We start from the raw sequence: 16,110 nt of genomic DNA on the forward strand, positions 1-16,110 counted from the left end.
AGGTAAAAGTGAAATCCACCCAGTCAAATACCACTTGAGTAAAAGTATAAAGTATTTTGTTTGACATATACATAAGTATCAAAAGTACAAGTATAAATAATTTCAAATTCATTATATTAAGGAACCGATTTTCTTGTAGTTTGAATGTTCGGATAGTCAGGGGCACACTCCAACACTAAGGGTGCGTTTCTAAATTCGCTCTGGCTATATACTCCAATTTCAGAGCACTCTGGTTTGAGAATAATTGATGAACCACGAAAGGTTAACAAGCCGTGAGTACGGCCGGTGTCAGGAACCGTCGGAAAATAAAGCGTAATTAAATTGTTGCCTGTTGCACAGTTAAAGTCACCAATAATCTGGATAACATGAACACAGCCGAACCAGCTCTGCAAAGGCGAGTGAAATGTCAGAGTTCTCTCATTTGTACTGGAAGTAGCTAGCAAGCTAGCCAATGTTAACCAGTTATCTTGGATGCTTGACTGCCGTTGTGAGGTCAGAACGCTTGAATCAACCCTCCTCCTCCGCCAGAGCGTCCAGTGTGGCTCTGAACGCTCCGAGAGCGATACGAACTGACAGTCTGACAACGCTCTGAATTTACGAACGCCCAAGCGCACTCTGGCACTCCAGATTGAATTTAAGACCACATCCATAATTTACTAACAAAGTATTTGTGTTTAGTGAGTCCGACTGTCAGATGCAGGAGGGATGCGCGAATTGAAAAAATGTCCTGTCCTGCTAATCATTCAAAATCTAACGAGTACTTTTGGGTGCCAGGGAACATGTATGGAGTTAAAAGTACATACATTTCTTTAGGAATGTAGTGGAGTAAAAGGGGAAGTTGTCAAAAATATCAAAAGTAAAGTACAGATACTCCCAAAACTCCATACATTTTCCCTGACACCCAAAAGTACTTAAAATATTTGTACTTATGTACTTTACATCACTGATTGCAAGGAATACTGACTGAAGATGTTCCTCCCTACGAGGCCCATGAGACTGTTCAGGGATGTGATTTGAATAGGACTGTGACTGAACGAGTGGGATGTTATTTATCTATTTATGTATTTGGTTTTGATGTCGTTGTTCCCACTCCCCTTTTCCGCAAAGGAAATGTATTTTCTTCTACAGTTTACTAACCTTACAGTAGGTGGCGGCAGACAGGTTATATTTGTGTCAATGTCAGTATACCAGAGAAGAAGATAACGCTGTTGTGTCGTAGTGGGGAACAGGAAGTTCCGGGTCGAATCGACAGAACTGTGCTGTTGTGTCGATAGTGGTTGTGTCTGTTTCAAATGTATCATTGTAGGTATGTAATAGCATGTTTTAACTTTCTAATGTCGAAATAATATATAACATGCTAGGTAACAAATCCGTTTCACGCCTGGCAATGGTTTTAATTGTATGTGTTATTTTGGAGTCTAACCGAGTGAGTGAAGAACGTGATTAAAAACAATTTTATAAGTCACATAACTGGACTTTGGGTTTGTCTGAGTGTATGTACATAATTTCGTCAAAGTCATTTCATAAAGATTCTATTTATTTAAGTTCGTTTTTACATGTTCTTGGTTTTGTGTAAAATGTTTATGAGCTGGTAAATGAGCTGGTAGCCTTGTCCGAACCATCCTGTTCTCGCGAGTTTACATACACTGTTTCGTTAATGTAGACTCGCGAGATCAGGATGATTCCGACGATGCAAGTCAAATGGCGGCTTCAACGGTTTCGGTCGTCTTTCGAGGAGTTTGCTCGTGGTGAAATGGCGACATGAGGCTGTTGAAAATGTCAAAATAGAGGGAAGCTAACTGAAGTTATCCTTCACCATTTGGAGAGAGAGGCCAACTGCATGGAATGGCGTCGATTAATGCGGATGAATCGGAGCACGTGTCAAACTCATTCCATGGAGGACCAAGTGTCTGCGAGTTTTCGCTCCACACCTGTACTTGATTAATGAATTAAGGTCACGACTTAGAAAGGAACTCCCTCATCTGATTGTCTAGGTTTTAATTTAAAGGAACACCTGATGAGAATTGGCCATCAATAGAATGAGTTTGACACCCCTGAAACAATGGAAATTGAGAGTTTGAGAAGCAACAGCTGTGCTGGAATGCGATCAATGCGGGAGGATGAGGGCCTAGTATGTGAATGTTCTGTAGTGGGAAGACATAGGAAGAACCGAGATAATGATACTGGAAGCAGGGTTGCATGTAGTATAGTAACTCCAGAGGCCCAAGGTAGGGAGCAAAAGTAATAATGTGTAAGAGTGGAAAGTTGGGATGGTGTTTGAGGAGACCACAGGGCCTCATTTACACCCTGATTAACCAAGGCCATAAAAAGAGGTGAAGTTAAACTGGGATGCAGCTGTGTAAATGAGAACTTGTTCTGATCTAGCCTACCTGGTTAAATAAAGGTGAAATAAAACATTGAACGTGGTAGATTGTTAATATCTTGTGCTGGTTAGGTTCAGCAAGGGAAGATTCTTCAATTGGAAAATCATAATGGGACAAAGCTCAGAAGCCATGACCCTGGAGCCGATGCTACATTGAAGGGAATAATAATCTCTGAGGTCCCAATATCTATGTCCATGGATGATATTGTTAAAGAACATGTGATGGGAGACAGAGTGGTTGAAGCCTAAAGGTTGATCAGTAGGAAAGGGTTAAAGAAGTCACAAAGTGCTGTACAGAAACCCAGCCAAAAACCCCAAACAGCAAGCAATGCAGGTGTAGAAGCACAGTGGCTTGGAAAAACTCCCTAGAAAGGCCAGAACCAAGGAAGAAACTTAGAGAGGAACCAGGCTTTGAGGGGTGGCCAGTCCTCTTCTGGCTGTGCTGGGTGGAGATGTTCATAGATGGTCAAATAATAATGGTGGTTGTCGAGGGTGCAACAGGTCAGTACCTCAGGAGTAAATGTCAGTTTGCTTTTCATAGCCGATCATTGAGAGTTTCTCTTCTGCTCCTGCTGTCTCCAGAGAGTTGGAAACAGCAGGTCTGGTGAGCAGGTCAGGGTTCCATGACAGCAGGCAGAACAGCTGAAACTGGATCAGCAACGTTGAATCATCACAGTGTTTTTAAATGCCAAATACTTGGACATATAGCTCTTGACTGATGGAGCTTCCATGGTTGGTCCTGTAGTAAGAGGACCTACTGTCAGACTGATGGAGCTTCCATGGCTGGTCCCGTAGTAAGAGGACCTGCTGTCAGACTGATGGAGCTTCCATGGCTGGTCCCGTAGTAAGAGGACCTACTGTCAGACTGATGGAGCTTCCATGGTTGGTCCTGTAGTAAGAGGACCTACTGTCAGACTAATAGAGCTTCCATGGTTGGTCCCGTAGTAAGAGAACCTACTGTCAGACTGATGGATCTTCCATGGCTGGTCCCGTAGTAAGATAACCTACTGTCAGACTGATGGAGCTTCCATGGTTGGTCCCGTAGTAAGAGAACCTACTGTCAGACTGATGGAGCTTCCATGGCTGGTCCTGTAGTAAGAGGACCTACTGTCAGAACTGGTCTTTCTACTAGTCCTGACATGGTTTAGAGGCCTATTCAGAAATCTTGTGCCCATAAATATGCTGTGACAAAGGATTCTTTAATAGTGAATACAATTTACTTCGTTGCATTCATATGTAAGCTTATCAACAACTTGGATTGTGTAAAGCAGAAATACCAGGTTTAAAGTTATCTTGTGAACTGCAGCAGAGTTGTTGGGGGTAATAGATGTTACTGTCGGTATGGTTTTTGATAAACTGGATAAATTGGGGGTGGATTGTCTCAGCATGATAAAGACCCCAATGTTTGCAAACACAGAAAGGGATCTATTGATATAGTTTATTGGGGGGTGTGGGAGGGTTTTTTGGGGAAGGGGAGGGTGTGGTAGAAGTTAATAGGGATTTCTTGGTTTATTTTCTTAGTACTGAATTAGACAGACATGGACCTTAAACGTTTGTTTGTGGACCTCCATGGTACCATAGGAGATCTGCATCAACGGACTTCAGTGCAGGTAGTGCCTCATCAGAGAGAGAACATTTCAGTTGCTCTACAGTTCTGTAGCTGAATGTAATGATTATCAGTTCTTTACATGTGTACTAATATTCAGACACATTCAGTTGTTTCTATATTTATCTATAATTCAAGGTTTTCACACGGGCTTCAAGTAAATAAATATTAGTGCTTGAAAGTCCTTGAATTTGACTTGCCACTGTGTGACCCCATATAATTCTTAATATGGTGTGAACGGGAAATACAATTGGTTTTTGTGAGTGAAATAATATAGTGAAGACAAGGTTATTCATAAAATAGTACATAGTGCTGCCAGAAACATACTGCAATCTTGTACTGAATGGTTTTTGAGTAATTTATGCATTTATGTGAATTTAGGAAATCTACTATAGATTAAGTGCACTTATGTTGTGATATTTAAAATGTGTACTTTATGTCTAACGTGAATGAATGTTTTGTCAAGGATTAGCTACCTGATCTACTGAAATGAGATAATTGAACATGAAAAAATAGAAAATATTTTTACAGAATAAAGTGCCTGAACTGTCAAGAAAATAACTTTTGTGTCCCTTTGTCTTTATTACTACAGACCGACTCAGATTAAGTCTGAGGCCGTTAACGTCAACAGTGAGGACAACAGTGAGGACAAACCCAGCCTGCCACTCTCCCCCGTCCAAACCTACAGTTACTGGGTCCTGATTGTGACAGTGGAGCCCAGTTTGCTCTGCAGGATCCAGAGATGGCATCAGTGAAGCTGGAAGACTGCAGTCAAACACTGGAGCTGAATGTCAACATTAAAAATCAAGAGGAGGAGGAGAAGATTAGGGCAACTGTTAGTCATGGTAAGAGCTGGTTCTATCTATAAATTATCTTCATATATTAGACCTCCATAAGTTATGACCAGTCTATTGCTCGGTTGAATTCTGTAATTCTGACATCACACATCCCTGAACAACTCAAGACTTCACAGCGAAGCAAAACATGTAAAAACTTGTCACGCCTGCCTTTGCCCACACTGTCTCAGGAACGTTGAAAATGTTTAATACCCTCAATCACCAAGTTAGGCATACCTCATTTCTAAATAGGCCATGGCATCATCACTGTCAATATTGAATTATGATTTGTTTGCTGCACAGAATATCAGATCTCAACAACGATTGGAGAAGTGTTGAACGTAACCAGTAGACTACCACATCCTGATGATTTATATCTGATACATATATTTGATATTTAATATTCCATCTCAAGGATGAGATGGAAACAGGATGCACCTGAGTTCAATTCAAAAGTTTGGGGTCACTTAACACCAGTCTCAACGTCAACAGTGAAGAAGCGACTCCGGGATGCTGGCCTTCTTGGCAGAGTTGTAAAGGCCAGTTTTATTGCTTCTTTAGTCTGAACCACAGTTTTCAGCGACATAAATTCAAAAGTGTTTTTTTTACCCCTTTTTCGTGGATTCCAATTGTTTAGTAGCTACTATCTTGTCTCATCCCTACAACTCCTGGGCTCGGGAGAGATGAAGGTTGAACGTCATGCATCCTCCGATACACAACCCAAACAAGCCGCACTGCTTCTTAACACAGCGCGCATCTAACCCGGAAGCCAGCCGCGCCAATGTGTCGGAGGAAACACTGTGCAACCTTGGTTAGCGTGCACTGCTCCCGGCCTGCCACAGGAGTCACTGGAGGATATCCCTACCGGCCAAACCCTACCGGACGACGCTAGGCCAATTGTGCGTCGCCCCACGGACCTCCCGGTCGCGGCCGGTTACGACAGAGCCTGGGCGCGAACCCAGAGTATCTGGTGGCACAGCTGCCACAGCGCCCTTAATCACTGCGCCACACGGGAGGCCCTCAAAAGGGTTTTCTAATGATTAATTAGCGTTTTAAAATGATCAACTTGGATTAGCTAACACAACATGCCATTGGATCGCAGGAGTGATGGTTGCTGATAATGGGCCTCTGTACGCCTATGTAGATATTCCATAAAATATCTGCCGTTTCCAGCTACAATAGTCATTTACAATAGTAACAATGTCTACACTGTATTTCTGATCAATTTGATGTTATTTTAATGGACAAACAATGTGCTTTTCTTTCAAAACAAGGACATTTCTAAGTGACCCCAGACGTTTGAACAGTAGTGGATATTTAATATTTTGTATATATCAAGTTGTAGAAATATCTCAAGGATGATCAATGGAAACAGGACACATCTGAACTCAATTTTGAGTCTCTTGTTTAAAAAAAAAAAAACATTTGTACATTTGCAAAAATGTCTAAACCTGTTTTCACTTTGTCATTATGGGGTATTGTGTGTAGATTGCTGAGGATATTTTTTTATTTCATTATAGAATTAGGCTGTAACATAACAATGTGGAAAAAGTCAAGTGGTCTGAATACTTTCCGAGGGCACTGTCAGACCCCTTCCCATTTCTCCCATTTTGGTACGTTACAGCCTTCTTCTAAAATTGATGACATGTTTTTCCTCGTCAATCTACACACAATATCCCATAATGACATCACAATACCCCATAATGACAAAGCCAAAACAGGTTTTTTGAAATTCTTGTAAATGTAAATGATTTTTACATAAGTTTTCAGACCCTTTGCTATGAGATGATCCTTGAGATGTTTTTTCAACTTGGAGTCCACCTGTGGTAAATTCAATTGATTGGACATGATTTGGACAGGCACACACCTGTCTATGTCAGGTCCCACAGTTGACAGTGCATGTCAGAGTTAAAACCAAGTAATGAGGTGGAAGGATTTGTCCGTCGAGCTTCTGTGTAGTTACTAACCCTTTGTCACGAGAATTTCTACCCCAATGTTCTAACTGAACTATTTTATAACTCCATCTGTATCCTAGAGGTTGTAAGGCTCTAAGTTTTAATAAACAGAGTTCCAGCATACAAATGATCAGTTCTTTATTCAGAGAGCTCTGCCCTCTCAAGTTCAGAGCCCATCTTTTATACACACATCAGTCGAGAACCCCACCCTGCTTTAGGATGGCTGTATTGTTCCACTGTACACTTTCATTGTTTATCATATTCTGCAACATGTTTCATGATTTTCTGCAAGCCTAACAGTTTCTCCTCTCCGGGTGGGGACAGAATGTCCTGTAAGGAACACAATGTTCTAATTCTACCCTGCCAATGCTGCACATATTACCAACTTATAGTCTTATGTGTCTAATGGATTTCACACACAGTGATACAGTTTCAGGGTGAAATTTCTTAGTCATTACTTTAAACACAAATTCTACTATCACCCTTGTGATGTTGAGTGGAGGATGGTATAACTCATCATTTTCACCACTTTTGCCTCTTATTAGTTTTTGACTCCTACCCAGTTTTAGAATAGTTTGATTCCCCTTCCCATACAACCTACTGAAATGAATACATACACTACCGTTGAAAAGTTTAGGGTCACTTAGAAATGTCCTTGTTTTTGAAAGAAAAATGTTTTTTTTTTGTCCATTAAAATCACATCAAATTGACCATTAATACAGTGTAGATGTTGTTAGTGTTGTAAATGACTTGTAGCTGGAAACAGACGATTTTTTAAAATGGAATATCTACATAGGTGTACAGAGGCCCATTATCAGCAACCATCACTCCTATGATCCAAATGCATGTTGTGTTAGCTAATCCAAGTTTATCATTTTAAAGGGCTAATTGATCATTACAAAACCTTTTGCAATTATGTTAGCACAGCTGAAAACTGTGGTGCTGATAAAAGAAGCAATAAAACTGTCCTTTTTTAGACTAGTTGAGTATCTGGGTCATTGGTGGGTTCGATTACAGGCTCAAAATGGCCAAAAACAAAGACCTTTCTTCTGAAAGTCATCAGTCTATTCTTGTTCTGAGAAATGAAGGCTGTTCCATGTGAGAAATTTCCAAGAAACTGAAGATCTCGTGCAGTTCTGTGTACAACTCCCTTCACAGAACAGTACAAACTGGCTCTAACCAGAATATAAAGAGGAGTGGGAGGCCCCTGTGCACAACTGGGCAAGAGGACAAGTATTTCAGAGTGTCTAGAGAAACAGACGTCTCACAAGTCCTCAACTGGCAGCTTCATTAAATAGTACCCGCAAAACACCAATCTCAATGTCAACAGTGAAGAGGCGACTCCGGGATGCTGGCCTTCTAGACACTATTCTGGTTAGAGACTGTTTGCATTGTTCTGTGAAGAGAGTAGTACACAGCATTGTACGAGATCTTCAGCCGTTTCCAGCTACAATAGTCATTTACAACATTAACAATGTTTACACTGTATTTCTGATCACTTTGACATTATTTGATTGGACAAAAATGTGCTATTCTTTCAAAAACATGGACATTTGTAACTTTAGAATTTATTCATTTATTTCACCACTAATGGTAGTGTATTTAAAAATATATATTTTTTTTAACCTTTATTTAACTTTCTTAGCATACTGGTTATTGTCCGGAATTTCCGATGACTGACGTGCCCAAAGTAAACTGCCCAGAAGCTAGGATATGCACATACTTGGTAGCATTGGATAGAAAACACTCTGAAGTTTCTAAAACTGTAAAAATAATGTCTGTGGGTATAACAGAACTGATATGACAGGCGAAAACCTTGAGTAAAATCGATCCGGAATTTTTCAATTCTTGCCTATGGGATATTCAAATTGATAGGACCCAGATTGTGTCGTAGATAATTGTTACAGAAATATAATACTGTCTATAGAAATATAATACTCTCAGAAGAAACTTTTGAATTCAATGTAGACTTCAATACAAGTTATTAAAAGCCGTGCTGATCCGCGGGAAAGCCGCCGCTTCTCAACACTGGTCTGCTTTTATACATACATAGTATTGGGGTACATCACATATGTAAATAAAGTTACTCCCCCTTAGTATCTGCTTTTGGTTACAACGATGGCAGAACTCTTTCCATGTTCTAAAAATAATGTATGTACTGCATGCCTATGTTTTACGTGTTAGTCATCAGTTATCTTGCCTACATCTTTCTTCCTGTATCCTGCTGACCACAGCACGTTCAGCTGTCATGAATGCACGTATGGTCTTGGTTAATGTATTCCTACTAAAATAGAGTATGGTCTGGGTGTCATATGGCCTGGATATCATCTTCTCTTAATGTGCATATCCTTGCTACTTCAGCCTAGCAGCCAAACCTATCTACATGCAATGCTGAGCTTTTTTCAATGGTTTGCTCCAACAATTGCAGTTCCTTTTGCTTCCACTAGATGTCAACAGTCTTTAGAAAAGGTTTCATGCTTGTTTTTTGAAAATTGAGTATTTGTAGTTTTTCCAAGATGTCCCCCATTAGAAAAGTAGTCATGTTGCCCGCATCAATGAGAATGCGCTCTTCGTTATTTATCTTTGCTATTGAACACACTATTCTCCGTCTTAAATATTATTGTTTATTTACATATTAGAATACCTGAGGATTAATTGGAAACTTCGTTTGAATTTTGTGGACGATCTTTACCGGTAATCTTTAAGATTCTTTAGAATTCGTTTGTGTGCATGTGGAACGAGTGACCTACTGAATCAAGCGCGCCATCTAAACGGATACAGTCCATAACAACATGTCAAACGATGTTTAGAATAAATCTTTAGGGCGTTTTTAAAATAAATCTTCATTAATGTTCCTACCGGACAATTCCTTTGTCTGTACAAATGAAGTGGAACGTAGCTACCTTTCATGTGAGCGCGCCAGACTGAGGCTGTGGCACTCTGCCAGACCACTCACTCATAGAGCCCTTATGAGCCCCTCCTTTAGAGTAGAATCCTCAAAACCGGTTCTAAATACTGTTGACATCTAGTGGAAGCCTTGGGAAGTGAAAAATAACTAACATCACACGGTATCTTCAATAGGAGCTGAGTTGAATAACTACAAACCTCAGATTTCCCACTTCCTGGTAGGATTTTTTTCTAAGGAATTTACCTGCCATATGAGTTCTGTTATACTCACAGACATCATTCAAACAGTTTTAGAAACTTCAGATTGTTTTCTATCCAAATGTTCTATTTATATGCATATTCTAGCTTTTTCGGCTGAGTAGCAGGCAGCTTAATTTGGGCACATTTTTCATACAAGCTACCCAATACTGCCCCCTACCACAAAGAAGTTAACTTCACTAGGGTAGGGGGCAGCATTTGGAATTTTGGATGAAAAGCGTGCCCAAATTAAACTGCCTGCTACTCGGGCCCATAAGCTAGGATATGCATATAATTAGTCGATTTGGATAGAAAACACTGTTAAAATAATGTTAAAATAATGTCTGAGTATAACAGAACTGATATGGCAGGCGAAAGCCAGAGGAAAATCCAACCAGGAAGTACTATAATTTTGAAAGGCTGTTTTTCCATTGAAAGCCTATCCACCATACAAAGACTTAGGACCCAGTGGAAATCTGTCTTCCTCAACATGTGACCAGTCTTTAGGCATTGTTTCAGATCTCTATGGCTTCCTCAACACGTGACCAGTCTTTAGGCATTGTTTGAGGGTTTTACTCTGAAAAATGAGGGCGATACACCGCTTTCAATGAGAGGACAGTGGAAATTTCCATCCATGACCCAGGCACGTGATCGGGAGCGTGCATTTCTTGTTTACCTTTTTCCATTGACGACGCTTTTGTCCGGTTGAAATGTTATTTATTATTTATGACAAAAGCAACATGAAGATTGATTTTAAACATTGTTTGACATGTTTCTACTATCTTTTATTGTGTTTTTTGACTTTTCGAGAGTGCTTATTGTGCCTTTGGATTTCTGAACTAAACGCACCAACCAAACGGAGGTATTTGAACATAAAGATGAACTTTATCTAAGAAAACAAACATTTGTTGTCTAACATGGAGACCTGGGAGTGCCACCAGATGAAGATCATCAAAGGTAAGTGATTAATTGTAATGCTATTTCTGACTTTTGTGAAGCTCTCCTTGGTTGGAAAATGGCTGTATGGGTTTCTGTGTCTTGTCGCTGACCTAACATAATCGTTTGGTGTGCTTTCGCCGTAAAGCCTATTTGAAATCGAACACTGTGGCTGGATTTACAAGAAGTTTATCTTTAAAATGGTGTAAAATAATTTTAATTATGGGATTTGAGCCAGACAGGTTAAGCACTTTGTGACAACTACTGATGTAAAATGTGCTTCATAAAATATATTTGATTAACATGTATATCACACCAACTGACTGTTTTTTCTGATGTTCACACAGGATACCATGTTGAGACATTCTCCACATCCAGAGAGCAACAGCAGGAAGATCAGAGAACTAAGAGGTCTCATCACTGCCCACATTGTGAAGAGATTTTCCCATTTCTATCAAAGCTAAAAATACACCTAAAAATACACACAGGAGAGAAGCCTTACTCCTGCTCTGACTGTGGAAAATGCTTCAAAAAATCAACGGTGTTAAAACTTCATCAGAGAACACACACAGGAGAGAAGCCTTTCTTCTGCCCTGACTGTGGAACTCGTTTCTCTCAGCTTTCCCACTTAAAATCACACGAACTTGTACATACAGGAGAGAAGCCTTTCTTCTGCTCTGACTGTGGGGCGAGTTTCTCTCAGCTGAGCACCTTAAAAAAACACCAACGTATACACACTGGAGAGAAGCCTTATTCCTGCTCTGACTGTGGAAAATGTTTTAAAACATTATTTGAGCTAAGAGTTCATCAGAGAACACACACAGGAGAGAAGCCTTACGTCTGCTCTGACTGTGGAACTAGTTTCTCTCAGCTTTCCCACTTAAAATCACACGAACGTGTACATACAGGAGAGAAGCCTTTCTTCTGCTCTGACTGTGGGGCGAGTTTCTCTCAGCTGAGCACCTTAAAAAAACACCAACGTATACACACTGGAGCGAAGCCTTATTCCTGCTCTGACTGTGGAAAATGTTTTAAAACATTATATGAGCTAAAACTTCATCAGAGAACACACACAGGAGAGAAGCCTTATGTCTGCTCTGACTGTGGAAAATGCTTCACAACATCAACATATCTAAAAGTTCACCAGAGAACACACACAGGAGAGAAGCCTTACGTCTGCTCTGACTGTGGGGCGAGTTTCTCTCAGCGGGGCACCTTAAAAACACACCAAATTATACACACTGGTGAGAAGCCTTACTTCTGCTCTGACTATGGAAAATGCTTCAAAACATCAACTGAGCTAAAAGTTCAGAGAACACACACAGGAGAGAAGCGTTATTCCTGCTCTGACTGTGGGGCGAGTTTCTCTCAGCTGGGCACCTTGAAAACACACCAACGTATACACACTGGAGACAAGCCGTATTACTGCTCTGAGTGTGGAACTAGTTTCTCTAAATCTTCCAACTTAAAAACACATGAACGTATACATACAGGAGAAAAGCCTTACGTCTGCTCTGACTGTGGAAAATGCTTCAAATCATCATCTCATCTAAAAGTTCATCAGAGAACACACACAGGGGAGAATCCATACTCCTGCTCTGACTGTGGAAAACGTTTTAAAACATCAACGGTGCTAAAACTTCATCAGAGAACACACACAGGAGAGAAGCCTTATTCCTGCTCTGACTGTGGGGCGAGTTTCTCTCAGCTGGGCAACTTAAAAACACACCAACGCATACACACAGGAGCGAAGCCTTATTCCTGCTCTGACTGTGGAAAATGTTTTAAAACATTATATGAGCTAAAAGGTCACCAGAGAACACACACAGGAGAGGAGCCTTTCTTCTGCTCTGACTGTGGAAAATGCTTCACATCATCATCTTATCTAAAAGTTCATCAGAGAACACACACAGGAGAGAAGCCTTATTCCTGCTCTGACTGTGGAAAATGTTTTAATACATCAAATGAGCTAAAAGTTCATCAGAGAACACACACAGGAGAGAAGCCTTATTCCTGCTCTGACTGTGGGGCGAGTTTCTCTCATCTGGGCACCTTAAAAACACACCAACGCATACACACAGGAGCGAAGCCTTATTCCTGCTCTGACTGTGGAAAATGTTTTAAAACATTATATGAGCTAAAAGGTCACCAGAGAACACACACAGGAGAGAAGCCTTTCTTCTGCTCTGACTGTGGAAAATGCTTCACATCATCATCTTATCTAAAAGTTCATCAGAGAACACACACAGGAGAGAAGCCTTATTCCTGCTCTGACTGTGGAAAACGTTTTAAAACATCAAATGAGCTAAAAGTTCACCAGAGAACACACACAGGAGAGAAACGTTACGTCTGCTCGAACTGTGGAACTAATTTCTCGCAACTTTCCCATTTACAATCACATGAACGTATACATACAGGGGAGAAGCCATACTCCTGCTCTGACTGTGGAAAATGCTTCAAAACATCAAATGAGCTAAAAGTTCACCAGAGAACACACACAGGGGAGAAGCCATACTCCTGCTCTGACTGTGGAAAATGTTTTAAAACATCAAATGACCTAAAAGTTCACCAGAGAACACACACAGGAGAGAAGCCTTACGTCTGCTCGAACTGTGGAACTAGTTTCTCTCAACTTTCCCATTTACAATCACATGAACGTATACATACAGGAGAGAAGCCTTTCTTCTGCTCTGACTGTGGGGCGAGTTTCTCTCAGCTGGGCTCCTTAAAAACACACCAACGTATACACACTGGAGCGAAGCCTTATTCCTGCTCTGACTGTGGAAAATGTTTTAAAACATTATATGAGCTAAAACTTCATCAGAGAACACACACAGGAGCGAAGCCTTATTCCTGCTCTGACTGTGGAAAATGTTTTAATACATCAAATGAGCTAAAAGTTCATCAGAGAACACACACAGGAGAGAAGCCTTATTCCTGCTCTGACTGTGGAAAATGTTTTAAAACATCAAATGAGCTAAAAGTTCAGCAGAGAACACACACAGGAGAGAAGCCTTACGTCTGCTCTGACTGTGGAACTAATTTCTCGCAACTTTCCAACTTAAAATCACATGAACGTATACATACAGGGGAGAAGCCATACTCCTGCTCTGACTGTGGAAAATGCTTCAAAACATCAAATTAGCTAAAAGTTCACCAGAGAACACACACAGGAGAGAAGCCTTACGTCTGCTCTGTGGAAGGGTGGGCGTGTAACTCAAACTTCTAGCCAAAGGCTGCTGTGTTTAGAATCTCATCAAGGAGGACTGTAGCATTTTAGCTAATCAGCAACTTTGCAACTACTTACTACTTTTTAGCTATTACTTAGCATGTTAGCTTAGCATGCAACTTTGCAACTACTTACTACTATTTAGCTATTACTTAGTATGTTAGCATATCATACATATTACAAGTTCGTAACATATTGTATGAATAGCGATGCGTAAAATAACGTAAGAATTGTAATTCGTAACATACGATACATCCTAGAAGTCGTATTATACTGAACAATTTAAACACAACAATTTCAAAGATTTATAGTTTGTATAAGGAAATCAGTCATTTTAAATAAGAGGCCATAATCTATGGATTTCACATGACTGGGCATGGGTGTGAGAATAAAGTAGACGGCACGGGTCAAAGTAATTGATTTATGACCCTGTGTCATGATGATGTGTACATGTCCAAATATGGGCCTCCGGCCAGGCCATCCTGTTCCTGTGGTCACGTGTTAGAGGGTGTGTGTTATTTTATATCTATATGGCATCCTTTGAAGTAGTCATGGTGATTGATGTCTAGGGGCCTGGTTGAACTGGGGGGGTTGAGTGTTTGAACATTTGAACGTGTATGTCCCCCACCCCCAGTTTTATTGCCCTTATGGTTGTTATCTGATGAAGCAGGAATGTCCTGGGGTATTGGCTGTTGCATATGCATTTTAAATATCCAGAACAAGGCCTGTCACAAATATTACCGAAGGTGGCTCCCCTTCTTGTTCGAGTGGCGCTCGGCGGTCGTCGTCGCCGGGCAACTCGCTGCCACCGATCCTTTGTTCCGTGTTCGTTTGGTTTTGTCTAATTGGTTTCACCTGTTCATTGATTGGTTGTTAGGGTTGGTTATTTAAGTTTGTTTAGCCCGCTTCTGTTTGTGCGGGCTTGTTCTTCTGTATTTGTGAGAGGTGTTAGTGTTTTGTTGGGTTTTCTCGCTGTCCTGGTATTTTACCTAAGGGTACTATTTTGTTTTTATAGTTACGCCTGTGTTGGGAATAACTATTTTGTTCCTTTGATTTTGGACATTAAAGTGTGTTTTTTCCCACATCCTTTGCTCTCTGCGCCTGACTTCACACCCATTCACTCATTGAGCGTTACAGTCTGAATATTTATGCAAATAAGGTATTCATTTTTAGAAATTGACAAATTTGTAAAAAAGTTTTTTCGCTTTGTCATTATGTGTATATTGATGGAGGGGTAAAACATGCATTTAATCCATTTTTGTATAAGCCTGTAACAATATGTGGAAAAAGTCAAGGGGTCCTGTATAATGCCCTGTATATGCTTTAAACTACAATTTAAGGATCTGAAGTGGTAAACACAAAGGCATAATGGAAAATGCATGTCCAATGGTTCTCTGTATGAGTCACATTAAAACACTAGGTAGGGCAGTGGTTCTCTGTATTAGTATTACCAACATTAAAACACCTAGGAAGAGCAGTGGTTATCTCTGTACTAGTATTATCTACATTAAAACACCTAGGTAGAGCAGAGAGGACAGAGCATGTGGCTTTGTAACACACAGGTGTTTCATCTCCACACTGGGATGATTTTAACAGTGCAACGCCTCTCAGGCCTCATGCCTCTCAGGTAGGAGGGTACCAGAAATAAATGAATAAAAAACACAAAACTAATGAAGGAGCACACAGTCACCAACAATATATCCCAAGTGGCAATACTTTCAACTGGCTCAGCTCGCTGTTACAGTACAGCACCACCAAATTCCATGTATTGAGTCACCATCTGTCTTTTGTAACCAGAAAAACGTAACATAATACTGTTTTGAGAGTCCCTGATTTAGATTTACTATGTTACACCTCGTCTATGAGACGAGGCTGCACCTAAATTATGCACAGTGTAATATTTGTGTTGTGGAGAAAAGACCAGGCAGGAGACGGGAGTACAGTTAGTTTTTGTTTAGTCAAAAACCCCTCGTGCTCTACAGTTCCCGGCATTCCAGTGCGCATGTGCATTTCCTATTAGG

At 40.5% G+C, this 16,110-nt stretch overlaps 1 protein-coding gene and 1 long non-coding RNA gene across 2 annotated transcripts in view; both read left to right on the forward strand.

The window, feature by feature from the left end:
• LOC135543191 (zinc finger protein 850-like) overlaps positions 1-15,173 on the forward strand; it is an 86,426-nt gene extending 71,253 nt beyond the window's left edge. Inside the window, exons 2-3 of the mRNA XM_064970287.1 lie at positions 4,582-4,834; positions 11,208-15,173. Of these exons, the coding sequence (XP_064826359.1) occupies positions 4,732-4,834; positions 11,208-14,005 (2,901 nt within the window). The 5' untranslated portion in view covers positions 4,582-4,731 and the 3' untranslated portion in view covers positions 14,006-15,173. The remainder of the gene's footprint in view (positions 1-4,581; positions 4,835-11,207) is intronic.
• LOC135543207 (uncharacterized) overlaps positions 1-16,110 on the forward strand; it is a 46,847-nt gene that overhangs the window by 13,910 nt on the left and 16,827 nt on the right. The gene's annotated exons all lie outside the window — the stretch shown is intronic.

This window comes from Oncorhynchus masou, chromosome 7 (assembly GCF_036934945.1).
Source record: "Oncorhynchus masou masou isolate Uvic2021 chromosome 7, UVic_Omas_1.1, whole genome shotgun sequence".
Classification (NCBI taxonomy): domain Eukaryota; kingdom Metazoa; phylum Chordata; class Actinopteri; order Salmoniformes; family Salmonidae; genus Oncorhynchus; species Oncorhynchus masou.